The 14,978-nt window shown below is 43.1% G+C and overlaps 1 protein-coding gene across 1 annotated transcript in view; it reads left to right on the forward strand.

The window, feature by feature from the left end:
* LOC146812900 (alpha-2-macroglobulin-like) overlaps nucleotides 1-14,978 on the forward strand; it is a 106,260-nt gene that overhangs the window by 30,206 nt on the left and 61,076 nt on the right. Inside the window, exons 8-9 of the mRNA XM_085619971.1 lie at nucleotides 8,651-8,774; nucleotides 13,537-13,651. Of these exons, the coding sequence (XP_085476097.1) occupies nucleotides 8,651-8,774; nucleotides 13,537-13,651 (239 nt within the window). The remainder of the gene's footprint in view (nucleotides 1-8,650; nucleotides 8,775-13,536; nucleotides 13,652-14,978) is intronic.

The raw sequence follows: 14,978 nt of genomic DNA on the forward strand, positions 1-14,978 counted from the left end.
ACCTATAGGATCTTAGGGAGACCTTGGCTTTTCATGGCCTTGTCATTCACCAATTGTCTCTGAAGAGATCACCAATAGAGGTTAGAAACATTTTTTATTTCCACACAGTAAGAAGTTGGGTTAAAGGATGAGGGGGTGAAACACTACTGAAGCAGCAAAACCAAATTCTTTTCAGGGTGAAACACAAGCAAACCACAAATTGACTTGTGCTCAACCCTCTGGTAGCGTGGCACAAGAGCAGTCAGGTTTAACTTAGAGGCAATATGTAAAGTATTTATGCAACACACAAACAGTAATAAAGTAAAAATACAACACAAGAAGAATCCCACACCAATTTAGAAAAATAGAGTACATTATAATCAATTATTTGACACTAAAACTACAAAAATACCATCGAAGGAACCGCAGATATGAAATTCCAAAGATTTACGGTAAGTATAGTGTCTAAAACCTCAAAGCGCCACTCATGATTATCTGATCATGCGAAACCGGGCGAAAGTCACAAGTTCAGGCTGACTGCGATGGAGTGCAGGCCAGATACAGGGATAAGGTAAATCCCACTGAAAACATTATCTTTTCAAGTCCTGTGCAAAGCGCTCAGATCGCAAGTTAGAGGGCCACAAGGATCAGCGAGAGCATTGCGGATGTTCATCACTGTAGCGCGAAGAGCATGCACGGTGTCTTTGGACGATCGTTGCTGTAGTGCGAACAACCTGTTGAGCGTCACTGATGGTCGTTGCTGGAGATTCTCATTTACGGTCACCACAGATTCTCAATGCTGTAGCATGAAGTGCAGGTCTCACATTGCAAGTCGTCGCTGGCAGTCACTTTTAAAGATAAGAGTTGGGTTCACTGGAGCTTCACGCTGGTGGACAGCAAGATCTTGGCACGAGCAGTCCTGTTTGTGGTTGCGAAGAGCCTAGAACTTCAGCATTACTTCTTTTCTTCCAAGAGGAGTTCAACTGATGCCACACCAAGGGTCCAGGACCAGAGGGACACCGCTTGGGGATCAGGAACTCAACCCAGTAGAGGCCAGCAGGGCTTCAGCAGATCCAGTTCTTGGGCCAGGCTGCAGGTCAACTCGGCAGATGCAGGATGGTCCATGGAGCTTATTATGTCCCTGTCAATCAGGGAGTGTTAAGCATGCTACTCACCCGTGAGGGTCTCAAGGCACTATAACTCTAACAGGAGGTCAGTCAGCTCAGCCTTGCAGTTACTTTAGCCCATGATGAAAAGTGCAGATCCGGTCTTCCTTCTCACCAAGCAGGGCAGGCTTCAAGCATCATGGAAGCAAGTTATCCTTCTTCTGTAGTATCCACCGGTCCAGGAGTGTACTGAAGAGTTGGTCTGAGGGTCAACTATTTATACCTTGTGCCCAATTTGAAGTGGGAGAAGCTGCTAGAGTCCTCTCCCTACAGAGGTGTCTAGAATGTCTTGCCCTGGCCCCTGCTTGTCTGGGGGCACAAAAGACTAGGGTGAAACCCTTTGCGAGTGTGCTGAGGCCGCATCTTTGTAATGTGCAAGCGTGATAGGTGACAGTTCGGCCTCCCTATCAATTCAGAGATGGCCCATCATCGCAACACCTATTCCCCCTTTGTCTCACTGTCTGGGAGCACTACACAAAAACCAACTGCCAGCTATACCTAGTCGTGTGACCCAGGATACAGGCTGCAGGCACCAAATAGTTGGGACAAGAAAATGCACATTTTCTGAAAGTGACATTTTCAGAACTGTGACTTAAAATTCAACTTTACCATTAAAGAGGGTTTTAAATTAGAATTCTTTAGAGACCAAACTCAACTTTCGTACTTGCCCCCAATTGACAGCTTTCTCTGATTGAATGTAATAAGGTAACCCACTGTTACCCTACGGGAGAGGTTGATCTTTCAGAAGTGAAAATGCATTTAAGAGATTTTCACTACCAGGCCATGTAAAAGCCAAAAGTACATGTCCAACTTTTTAGATACACTGCACCCTGCCCTATCAGCTGTTTAAGACCAACCCTAGGGGTGACTTATGGGTATTAAAAAGAAAGGTTTAGACCTCACAAAAGGTTTATTTGCCAGGTCGAAATGGTAGTTTAGAACAGAACACACAGGCTACAATGGCAGGCCTGGGACATGTTTTAAAATGCTACTTAAGTGAATGTCACTTCAAGTGCTGCAGGCCCAAAAGTATCATTTAATTTACATGCCCTAGGTACATGTAGTACCATTCTACTAGGGACATACAAGTAACTTAAATGTGCCAATTGGATGTAAAACAATTTCACAGTGTTTAAAGGATGGAGCACAAGCACATTAGCATTCGTTTGTAGTGGTAAAGTGTGCATGGTCCTAAAAGCCAGCAAAAACGGGTTCAGAAAAGGAGGAGGGTGAACCCAATAAGTTTGGGGATGAGCTTGCACAGAGTGCTAAGTGCAACACATACCCATCGAGTCGCTGGCTTCTCTTCAACGTTTTCCACACTTAGGATGACAGAAGAATGTTGGTCCCCATACCTATTCAACTCCTGCTTCTCTATGGAGAGTAACTTTTGAAGGATAGATGGGGAATTTCACATGCCCATAGTCTTCTACCATCTTCAAATGAAGTACCTCCAAGTAGTGAGAGGAGGTTTTTTTTACTGCTCTGTCTGCCCCTGGACTCTCTAGAAGAAGATCACCACGAGGAAATGGGCGATCAGACTCCTTGCAGTCTTTCTATTTTTTGGCTGCCATCTAGATGTGAGATTCAGCTTTTAATCCTGCATACCTGTTAGCTTTCCTATGAGTATGTAATAAGTACTGGCTTCATTGTGTGGAGTCCTCGTGCCCTTTGAGTAATTGACATCTCTGTAGAGAGGGACCTTAACCAGAAGAGAGGTTCGATTACACACTAGCAGCTATTTCAACAGCTTAAAGATGTTCTTTTCTAAAATAGCAAATAATCACCTCCTCACAGATTCGACACCTTCTGACTAGGGTCTTATGTCCAAACTGTGGGCCAGATGCATGAAACGTTTTGTGGCTGCAAACACTCTGATTAAGAGCTATTAATCGCACACGTTTTTAGGTGTATATAAAATCATTTTAGGAGTTCGACTAATAATGATTTGCTACTTGGAAGGTGTGTACTTTCTGCCTCCCTTCCTAATACCAAATTGCTACCAGATGTATCAGTGGTTTCCAACCATATTTCATGTCACAAACCACTGAAAAGTTACAGAATCCCAAGTTGAGGTGGTAAATGATAAAAAAAAGCAGGTTTCCTTTTGGACCCCTTTCTCTGTCTGAAATGAGGTAAACAATTTGAGGGAATACTTAGTGGGCCAGGGGACCGCTGCCAACTTCTATTGAAATTTTACAAAAAGAAAACTTTTTATACAATAAGCTTAATTTCCTTTATGAAAATGTAGTTACTTTAAACAAACGTTTTCTTTACTAAAAAACAATCCCAGGCATGATGGTCTGCTTACCTTTCAGGCTACCATGTCCTTCATTGTGATCAATCACAGCGAGTCACAATTTGTGACCTACCTAATGAATATTAATTTGATAGGTTGGGCTGTGACCCACTCTGATTCCTTAAACAAGTTTCTGGTCACAAAAAGTAGAGTCACAAATTGTGACTACTTTTTAACAACAGAAATTTGTTACATCTGGCCCTATGTATACTGCCCAATGCTTTAGCTCATCTTTGGTGTAGTTTGTTTGCACACACATTGTGCGACAGCAGGCTGGCAGCTCTGTTCATTATGTACCTGCAGTAAATATGATTCCTTGTCTCATGCTGTCTGCCGCCTATTGGGTTGGCATTAGAAACAACGAACATACACCGCACAAGTCCTGCAGTGGAATGTTCTGTGAGTATTTTTCTGCATTATGATTTAGGGTGGTCTGAAGTGCAAATTGTTTTTAATTCTCAACCTTCATCTCAGAAAACATTTGCAATTTCACAGGGTGTCAAAGTTTTACCTACTCTCCACAGATGCCTAGAAATTATGACTTTCATAAGGTAAACTTGCAGAGAATTATTCTGCATGAGTTTCTCATCGTGCAGAGGAATTGTGTATTAAAATTTGGGTTTCCTGTTGTCAGAGATATGCGCCCTGTCCAAGTGTAAGGCAAACCCTAAATTAACCTTAGCTCACCCTCTGGTAGCTTGGCACAGAGCAGTCAGGCTTAATTTAGATGCAAGGTCCAAAGTATTTGAGCAACACTTCAAACAGTTAAACAGTAAAAACACCACACAAAAAGATTCCACACCAGGTTAGAAAAATAGAACTTAATGTAAAAAATAAAAGAACAAAAATCCAATAAGTAGAACTTGAGATACAAATTTTTAAAGAATAAACTGTAAATAGCACTTAGAAGCAATAAGTGCCTATTTGGGATACCTGTTCGTGCGTGCTGGACTGAGGCAAAGTCAAAAGTTCAGGCCAACTGCGAAGGAGCATGGGCCAAATGCAGGGACCCACTTAGGTCCGCTGAACAAAAGTACATTGATCCTGTTTGCGCTGACTAAGATGAAGATGCAGCGGAAGCCATGCGTCGGTTCTGACAAGGAGAGATGCTTCGATTTTCTTCTCACAAAGGCGCTAAAGCATAGGTTCCGATGGTAATGTGCTGGTTCCGAATGCGATGCGTCAGGTCTACCTCTGCAGCAGAGGATGCGTCGATTCCGAGGTCGATGTGCTGGTTCCGAAGGCAATGTGCCGGGTCTGCTTTACACAGCGACGACAATGTGCCCGTTCCGACCACCCTAAAGCTGTCAGTTCTAACACTGTTCAATAGTTTGCAGAGAAAAAGTTCTGTCTACATTCTCCGTTTTGGCTGGGTTTGATTAGAGCGACACTTATCTTGGAGTGTATTGAAAATGATTTCACAATGCACAGAATGCACACAAAAAACTTTGCTTGGGTGAAGGAGAACTTAAACTATGCAACTTTGTGAACTGAACAAATGAAATAAACTGGAAACTTCGATAAATTTGCCAGTGTTAAAATAACGGAAAACGGCTGCAACTGAAGGGCATGAGATGTTAGAATTACGTGAGCAATGCAGATACTGTGGGGTCATGGACGAAGAACTGCCTACGAGGTGCATGAATTATTCATGTTTTGTGGTATGCCAGTCTTACACACAGCGCAACACTGCACGACTCACTGGTGGTCACAATGGCGACATGCATGTAGTAAGAACAAATTGATACCATATAATATACTCTATCATTCATTGAAGTGTCAGCTTGGGGTGGGTAGATCTTGCAGAATTTCACTCCACAGAATATCATCGAAGTTAAATAAAAATTCTGCGAGATTCAGTGGAGTTCCGCCAATGCATTTAAAAAAAGCACATTGCGCTGTTCGCTCTGCGATTTATCTCAAGTAGTGTATTCCTTGCTGAAAAATCATTGTAAACGGCCTCACGTGGGGGCAGATTTACAAGCCCCTTGCGAGACATTTACTCCACCGTTGCGTCACTTCTGTGACACAGCGGCGACGAAAACCATGCGCCATGTTGCGCTTTATTGACAACGCGACGCATCTAGGGAGATGCGTCACGTTGTAAAGCCCTGCGCTACATTAAACCTGCGTCAGGTTTAATGTATGCAGGGTGGGCGTTCCGTCGGAAAAAGCCTCGTAAAAGTGACGCAGTGAAATCTACAAGATTTCACTGAGTCACTTTTCCGACGCTGCTGCATCAAAACCCTGCGCCTGCTTGAAGCAGGCGTAAGGCATGACGCAGCATGTTCGGTATGGACAGCCCCTGAACATTGCTGGAGTTGCGTCGTGCTTGCGACACGACTCCAGCAATGCGCCGCCCTTATGCCATCAGATGCGTCACGCATCCGTTTATCCTTGCGCCATGATGCGCTGCATTGTAAATGCGGCGCATCTGTGGTGGCGCAAGGGTAAACTTGCGTGACGCATCTTTCCTGGCGCATCCCTGCTGATTTGCAGGGATGCGCCAGGAAACATAAATCTGCCCCGTGGTACGCAAGAGCGTGAGGCCATTCAGGTTGATTTTTCTGCCGCTTCAGTGGAAAATCTACTTGAAAAGCTGCCCTCTGACCGCTCATGTTAGAAAATCGCACCATAAGACTTCATATCGACTGGAAATCGTACTAGTGAAAGACAACTCTTGCTTGTGCTCACCAGCTTGCTAGCTGGAGCCTCACATTGTTTTTGTTGTCATCGCATTGCTAGAATGGTAAATAAATTCTGCCACACAGCGTTGGCTGAATTTGTCCAGAACTCTGTGTTAAAACAGTAGCACAGAGGCGCCAAAATCCTCCAATTCCATGATCGGATACACATTTCTGCCCAAGCCAATTTTCAGCACCATGTCTGGAGTTCTAAACGCTATAGAATTGCAATTACAATACAATGTAATAATGGGGATTTGTCAAGATATTTAATTGCAAAACCTATTTTAGTAATTGATGATGTTAGCATGTAACTAAGTAGCGGAGTTAAGTTTATCTACTAACAATGGCTGGTGGTGTGTCAATAAAACACCCTGACAAATGTCATCAGAAAAGGGAATTGGAATGATGGTCATAATATGCTACAAAACCTTTGATGTTCTAATAATATGTTTTTTTGATCAAACTTCAGACTACACATCTGCCATTTTTAAGTACTTTAGTTCATTTTCTCTCTTTTCTTCTCCCACCTCCCCCTTCCACAAACAGTGCAAACAGTGCCAGGCTCCAAGCAATCTGGGTTAAAAAAAATCCGAACGGGAAGCCTCTGAAATGACTACAGCTAGTGCAGGATAATCTGCACCCTCTCCCACCTCTGGGACCCGGTTCACTGCACCCGCTGCATCACTGCGAGTTACCCTCTGCCCACTTTATGATATTCAGGGCCAGATTTTCAAAAAAGACACGCATCGCAGCGCAGCACCCAAAGAGGCTGTGCTGCGTTGCATGACGGGAAGGGAGTAGGAGCGCGCCAGATCTCCAGAGATTTGTCTCTCTCCTCCCCTCTCCCCAGAGCCAGCGCTGATTTCAGCTGGCGTGCACCATGCACACACTCTTTCTGTACAAAATACTATGTCTAGATAAGTTTAAACACATTTCCCACTTTGTATGTGTGTTGCACAGTGCAGCACGCTTGCAAAGTCTGAAAAGAAAGGAGAAATAAAAACATTTCTCCTGTTAACGCCTCCTTTGAAGTGGTGTTAACTTTTGGTGTTAAACCCTGTGTACAATTGTTTGTAGATAGGGTTTTGCGTCAAAAGGCATGGGTGGTTGCATGGGAACGCCCATGTACCACCCATGTACCACACCCCTTGGTGCTAAGTAACACAAAGCAGTGCTTTGCGCTGTTTTGCGTTACTTTTAGAGTACTTACCAGCGCAAAACCAGTTTTGCACTGGAAAGAAAATTAGGAAAGAAAGATTTTGTGCTGGTTAACATCACTTTTGTGGGGCTAACCCAGCGCAAAATGTTTGTAAATCTACCCCTCAGTATATTGACCTTAGAATAATTAAAAGGCGAAGTGTGTGTTGCCAGGATTCAAACTCATGACCTTGAAAGCTCTGTATCTATTAGTGTTTAGCTCACTGAGCCATCCAAGCAGATATATAATGTATCTTCATAATTTTAACAGGCCACAGCGCTGCTGCTGACCAAGAGGCATCTAAAATTACAACATCAATGCCATCACTGTTGACATCACTAATTTAATCAATGCTAATGTCACAAAGGAACTGGAACAACATTCATCACAACCACACATGCTCCATTCAGATCTCATGCACGCAGGGGGCAGATTTCCTGACTACCACGTCAGTCCTCCCTCTTGATTGTTTTCACTTCCTTAGCCATTCCTATGCTTGTTTGCAAGACTCCTAAACTCTCTGCATCTAACACACGAGAGCTCAGCCCCAGTGACTATATGTGTCACTAGCCAGGTGAGGGTTTTATATGTCGCACCCAAAGTCACAGAGTGGCCACAAGGCAGCACGGTTCCTTTCTACAAAGTATTTTAAAACATGGCTACTGCACCTTCCGGTTTCCTGACACGCTGCATCACTCTTGTACTCACCAAATGAAAACTCCTCCCCTTTTCCCAGTTAACTGCAGCACTCACTGGCCCTTAAACAGTCAAGAGTAATATCTTCTAAGGGGTTATCAGGGGGAGGAAATGTCAGTGTTTGGATTCTTGGCAGTGTGTGTAACTGAGCAAGGAGTGGGTGATTGGGTGAGTGAGTAGGCTGAACGCCGAGAGGGTGAGTGCATGGGTGAGTCTGTGTATGAGTGCCTGGGAGAGTAAAGAGTGGGGGAGAGTGGGTTTAGCATTATAGTGCTAATAAAAAACAAAACAAGCATAAGCTAAGTCAACGAATATATAATTATTATGTTAGTGCCTGCAAACACTAGCATGCACACGCACATTTCTGTGATTGCACATTTTACCCCATTAAAATCCAATGAGTCTGGTAATGCTTGTTTGGAAAAATCTTTGTGCAAAAGAGAGGCCCCTGGGATAGAAGCGGCCAATACATCTGAAGCTGCTGTTTGTTGTGAATATGATCTCTACCAGGGTTAAAGCTTTATGTAGCCAGACCTAAAAAGGAGGGGGTTGTTTCTTGCTGTTTATTTCCTGCTGTGCCTCTGTATCTTCATTCATATCTTGTTTGCGGTGCTGTTTCCGGTAGGTATACCTATGGGAAGCCAGTGCAAGGTATCCTGAAAGTCAGTGTCTGCCGGAGGTACCGTCAGAGCCGCAGCAACTGCTACGGCAAAGAGTCAGAAGCTGTGTGTGAGGAGTTCTCGCGAGAGGTGAGTGGAACTGCGAAAGGAAGGGTGCCCCAATAACTCATGCTTCTTTCGAATAGATCCATCCTTAAAGTTCGGATGTAATTACATTTTGGGATGTCTAAATTATTCCATCCTTGCAACACTGGGAGTAGCTAATATCCCTCACAACACAATGGAAGTCAAAGTTTAGATGAGGAGCCAGGCGCAATGATTGTCCTTTTATTGAGTCTGCGAACAAAGCAATGGGGGAGCTGGAGCGGAGGGGAGCCAGTGAGAAAGGTTGCAAGGCCAGTCTGGCCCAAAGAGTTCAGAGAATGACTCAGGAACATGTGTTCAAATGATCAAACAGGACTATGAAATAAAAAGTAAGGGGTTGGGTTGATCTGGGATAGAATGAGGGAACATAAAACGAAAGAAAGGGCAGAGCAAAATGGCAAGTACCCAACTGGAATAAAGAAAACGATTGAAAAACACATAGTGCATGCAACAGTGGGACACACCTTAGAATAAGCTACCACATTTCTATTTGTGATGCTGTGCTTTGAATAATGTGTGTTCAAGGCAAGACTCATTTGATGTGGGGCAGCCTAGCCTTTCTGCAAAGAACATCAAATTAAAGGGTGGGACCATTACACATGTTATCTATTCTTTTAATGTCTACCACACGCATGCCAAGTCCTTGACCTACGGTATTGCTGTGCGGCACTTGTTTCCTCCATCTGGAGAAAAACATCAATGTCGACTATTGACAAACTAGGAGGATCTTTCAGGGCCCCGAGCTTGTCAAGATGGGTGCAAGGGCAGAGAATATGAAAAGCACCATAAGTTTGCCTTTTCATGGGTTTCCTTTCGATGGTACTCATGTCAAATAAACAAAACAGCCTATAGGAAGAGGTGCTTATTAAGCAATATTCTTGTAGGACCAGATTGTGAAACTAGGTTCGAGACATTTTTCGGTCTTGCCGTGACCTGTGCCTGAATTCCCACAGAGATAAAGCAACCTAGCCTAGATGTCAACAGTGATTCCTGAGATGAATCCTGAGATCTTCAGTGGTAGCTTGGCACAAACATTAAGGGCTTCCATGGAGAATATATAAGTGGTGTGAACATCAGAACATAAAAGTATTATTAATGTTAAGAGTAAAAAGTTCCATACAAGTTTAGGTTAAAAAAATAAAATTAAATGACTAAAAGGACATCAGTCAACACAAATTATACAAATCAGCAATGAATGAAATGTATAAAATTGGTATCTGTTATTAGAATTCCATTATTATGAAATATATTAAAATATTGTTAATACAAGCTTGCACTTCTCTTACTTGTCTTTTCTTTTGGAAGAGGGATGATAGGGGTGACCTTCCTGGGCACTCTCACTGCTGTCCACCAGAGCGTCTGGGTGGACAGAGATGGGACACTGAGTAATGGTGCCAAGAAGGAGCTATTGTGCAAGAAGAAGATGGAGCCAAAGAAATTATAGAAGGATGAAAAAGCACATGCCATAAAACACACTCAAAAAAGGCAAAAGAGTCAACAAGCAGGTATAATTCACAAACAAACAAGAACCAGAACACCAAAAATAAAAAAAATGTCTCCTGATGCAAAGAAACAAGTGACTGTCGTGCAGGGCACGATCACCAGGATGAAGATGGGATCCTCAAAGCATTTCAATAAATACCCACTTGCTCCCTGATATAGTGATTTGTGCTGCCAACTCTAGAAACGACCCGGTAGAACATTACCACCATTCTATCATGAGCAAAAAATGGTACTTCCTGGTAGAAATGGTCCTTTCAATATAGACCTCTGATCACCAGGTGTACCTACAGTGAATTAGTCAGATACATTATGCTTTCTACTCATCCACATCCATTTCCCAAAAACAGGGGACCGAAAAAGTAAAGGGCCTCCTGTGAAACAAAGTGTAAGTGGAGTGCACTTTCTCTTATCGTGTCTCGCAAGAGTGCATTCTGTTTGGTTCCATGAAGCCATGAAAGACCCCCAAGTTGTGGCTGAAAGAAACCATGACTTAAAACATGCTGGGAGATGCCCAGCGCAACATCACAACCATTTTCTTCCAGGGTGATAAACTCTGGTGGAGCCCCTCAACTTCAACATTGAACAACAGTGCCAGTGTCAACAGAAGGGTGGTTAAAGGTAAAAGGAAAATAATGAAAACTAAACACTAAAGACATCAACCGGCCATTGAGCGAAGTTGAGTAATGCTAGCAGCTAGCCTCAATCTAAAGACTTACCTTCTGACTTTGTTACTTTTATGGAAGTGAGTTCTTCCAGCCAGGCAAAGTGGTGAGCCTCAGGTGAGAGAGAGAAACTCCCGGAGGCTGTGTATTCTGGTTCCGAGATTCTGGTGAAGGTCCAAGCCTTGATGCAAAAACACCCAATGGAGCAAACCTGGAAATTTCCCACTAATATCGCATCTTTGCCAAGGTACCAGTGAACTTTGTCCCTCTCTTCCAGAGATGCAAACGCTTTGGAAGGTCAAAGTTAGACCTGTCAGCCTTAGGATGGTCTTACCTCAAACTTTGACCTCCGTCCTCCCATTTTTGCGTTCTTGTTTTGTTGGCCTTAGGACTCTGTGCAGTTTACCACCGCTGACCAGTGCTAAAGTGCTTGTGCTCCCTCCTTTAAACAGGGTGAAATTGGCTTACACCCAGCTGGCATATTTAATTTGTTTGTAAGTCCCTAGTAGAGTGGCATCACCCGCACACAGGGCCTGTAAATTAAATGTTACTAGTGGTCCTGCAGCACTCCTTGTACCACCCACTTAAGTAGCCCTTTAAACATGTCTCAGGCCTCCCATGCAGCCTGTGTGTGCAGTTGTAAACTGCCATTTCGACCTGACAAAATAAACCTCTTTCCAGGCCTAAACGTTTCTTTTTAATACAAATGTCACTCCTAGGGTAGGCCCTAATCAGCCTTTAGGGCAGGGTGCGTTGTATTTAAAAAGTTGGTCATATACTCTTAAGTTTTACTTGTCCTGGTAGTGAAAAACTCCTCAATTAAGTAGCCTGGTAAACATGTCTCAGGCCTGCCATTGCGGTCTGTGTGTGCAGTTTTAAACTGCCATTTCAACCTGGCAAAATAAATCTTTTCTCACAGAGTAAACCTTCCTCTTTAATACATGTAAATCACCCTTAGGAAGTGCCCTACACAGCCCAGAGAGCAGAGCAGAGTGCAGTGTATTTAAAAAGATTTAAAAAGAAGGACATGTACTTTTAAGTTTCACGTGTCCTGGTAGTGAAATACTCATATATATCAATTTTTCACTACTGCAAGGCCTACCTCTCCCATATGGTACCATTGGGTTAAGTTATTACGTTTAATAAGTGATAACTTTCAATCAGGAGCAGCTAGGAGTGTTGTGTTTGGTGTATTAGGACTTGCAATTTAAAAAAGCCCCTTTAATGGTAAAGTCGAATTTTAAATCACTATTTTGAAAATGCCACTTTTAGCAAGTTAATGAAAATGAAAGGAATATTTAGCTGACCATTTATTGGGCTGCCAACTATTTAAGCAGACTCAGAACCAAATCATAAATAAGATGGTCTACATCATTTAATTACACATAACCATCAGGGGAAGAGTTCCTATAAAAACATGTATAGCAACTGAGGGAAATAATGTGCTCAAAATGTATATCCTCTGTTGCGCGAGCCTGTTTCACTAAAATTCTTAATGATTGAAATGTGGGTTACCTTATTGTTGTTCTCTTCTGACTGGTAATAGTTTATATTGATTGTCATTTGCAATTTGTTTTGATGTTTTAATTTCTTTAGTTTTGTCTTGCTGTTATGTAATTCTGAAGTGTAGTCCATATCTCTCTTGTGAACTCAAAAAAAGAATAATAATGGAAAACATCGAATAATTTAATGATGTAGACCATCTTATTCATGATTTTGGCATCAGTCTGCTTAAATAGTTGGCAGCCCAAGAAATGGTCAGCTAGATATTTTGTTCATTTTGATTTAGTGGCCCAATCTAGCTGTGCGATATAGGGCCTACCCCTTTTCATAACTAATACTTTTAGAAAGTTGGCATTTTCTTGTCTGAACCATTTGGTGCATGCAGGTTGTATCCTGGGTCACATGGCTAGGTGTAGTGGGCAGTTGGTCTTTGTGTATTACTCAGAGACAGTGAGACAAGGAGGGAACAGGCGTTGGCAGGATAGGTAATGGGGCAGCATTCTTTCTTTTGTTAGGGTCGATGGCTCCCTTGCTATGTCACTGTTCTGTGCATTTAAGTGTGCTAAGTTCGAATGTGTTAGCACATGTTTATAAGAAGTGTGCATATGTGTGCACGTACTATACACAAGCGAGACCTATATGATTTGTAAATAAATATGAACTATCATTAGATATTTTGTTTAATATTAAATTATATTTATTTATAATTGTAATGATTTTCAATAACGTAATTTAATTTGACATTATTTCCAGTTGGGGGTGTTTAATACCCTACCTCCAGCATTGTTGCAGTATCAGTGGTTGTCCATATGTGGTTCTGGGTTACTGCGGTCTCTCTTTTTGGCAGTAGTTACACTTTGGGATGGAGACATGTAATTCTATACTTTCAAGTATCTTTACACTTGGATTTTGTGAATAGCTAATAGTAGTAAAGTTACTCAAAGTGTAATGTAAATTACAAGTATAAATTGCTCACAAGTGTAAGTTACCTTTGCGAATAGCCCAGTGTGTGTGGTCAGGGAAAGGACTTATTTGAAAATACAAATGTATTAAACTTATTTGATCCTTTCTGCATCCAGGTGGATAACAAAGGATGCTTTCATGAAGTGGTGTCAACAAAAATCTTCCAGATGAAGCGTTCAGGTTACGACAATAAAATCCGAGTGACAGCCATCATGGTGGAGGAGGGGACAGGTACAGCAAGCATAAAGTAGAACTGACAATAATAACAGTTGTGAATAGACTACTCACCTCAACCAGCAGAGAAGTTGAAGGAAAGGCACTGTAAACATAATATACAAAGCTAAAACTGAACAATAAATGTACAACACTTAGGGGCTGATTACGATGGCGGACAGACTTCAGTCTGTCTGCCATCATAGCGCAGATTGGGACCGCCTTCCTACAAGGCGGCGGTCCCATAGGGCAAATTACAATGCAACCGCCACTGTGGCGGTTGCACTGCCCATGTTTTGCATTGTGGCGGGTGCTGCACTCTGCAGCACCCACCGCAAGATAAAACATACATCTCACACATATCCCTGCACTACGTGGCAGGCACCATGTGGTGCCTACCACATGATGCAGGGATATGTTGGGGACACCATAGGTGCCCCCCAGTGCCCACAGTTTAGGGCCAGGTGGAAAGGGGGGCCCGCTATGGGCCTCCAATGTCCCTTTTGGCAAGCCATTCCATGGCGCATGAAACGCCATGGAAAGGCTGGCCGGAACGGACATTGTAATCCCTTCGATGGTGCCTGGTTGGCACCGCCACCATTTCTGGGATTGCAGGCCCTCCACCGCACCGGTGTGCTCCAGGACCCCGTTGGATGCATGGCAGTCGGTCTTTCTGACCGCCAGGGATCCGCCCGCCATTGTAATATGGCGGGCGGTGATGCAGTCACAGATGGCGGTGGGACCGCCATCAACGGGGTGACGGTCCCACCACCATAATAATCACCCCCATATTTACCACAGTCAGGACAGACTACAGAAGGAGACAGGTGAGCGTTATGGGGGATTTAGGTAGAGTACTCACCACACCAAGCTAAGAGAGTGAAAAGATACGCACTGTAAAAAATATGTAAAATTCAAATGGATAAAAGTTGCACACTGCTTATTCACCACAGCTTGGAAAGGTGAGAAAGGGGAACAGATGGCAGTAAGGATAAAGTATAACTGACAATAATGAGAGATTCAGATAGAGTACTCACCACAGCCAGCAGAGGGGATGGATGGGCAGGTATTGAAAGCACAATGTAAAGCTAGAAGGAATAAAAGATACCCATTGCTTATTAACACAGCCATGAAAGATGAGAGGAGGCAACAGGTGCAGAAAACCTAAAGTAGAACTTACAATAATGGGGGACTTAGATGGAATACTCACCACACTCAGCAGAGCGGATGGAGGGACAGTCACTGTAAACATAATGTAAAGCTATAATGAATAAAAGGTGTCCATTGCTTATTCACCACAGTCAGAAAGGTGAGAGGTGCTGTAAACATGATGTGAAACTAACAA

The sequence above is a fragment of the Triturus cristatus genome, chromosome 7, assembly GCF_964204655.1.
Source record: "Triturus cristatus chromosome 7, aTriCri1.1, whole genome shotgun sequence".
Taxonomy (NCBI): Eukaryota; Metazoa; Chordata; class Amphibia; order Caudata; family Salamandridae; genus Triturus; species Triturus cristatus.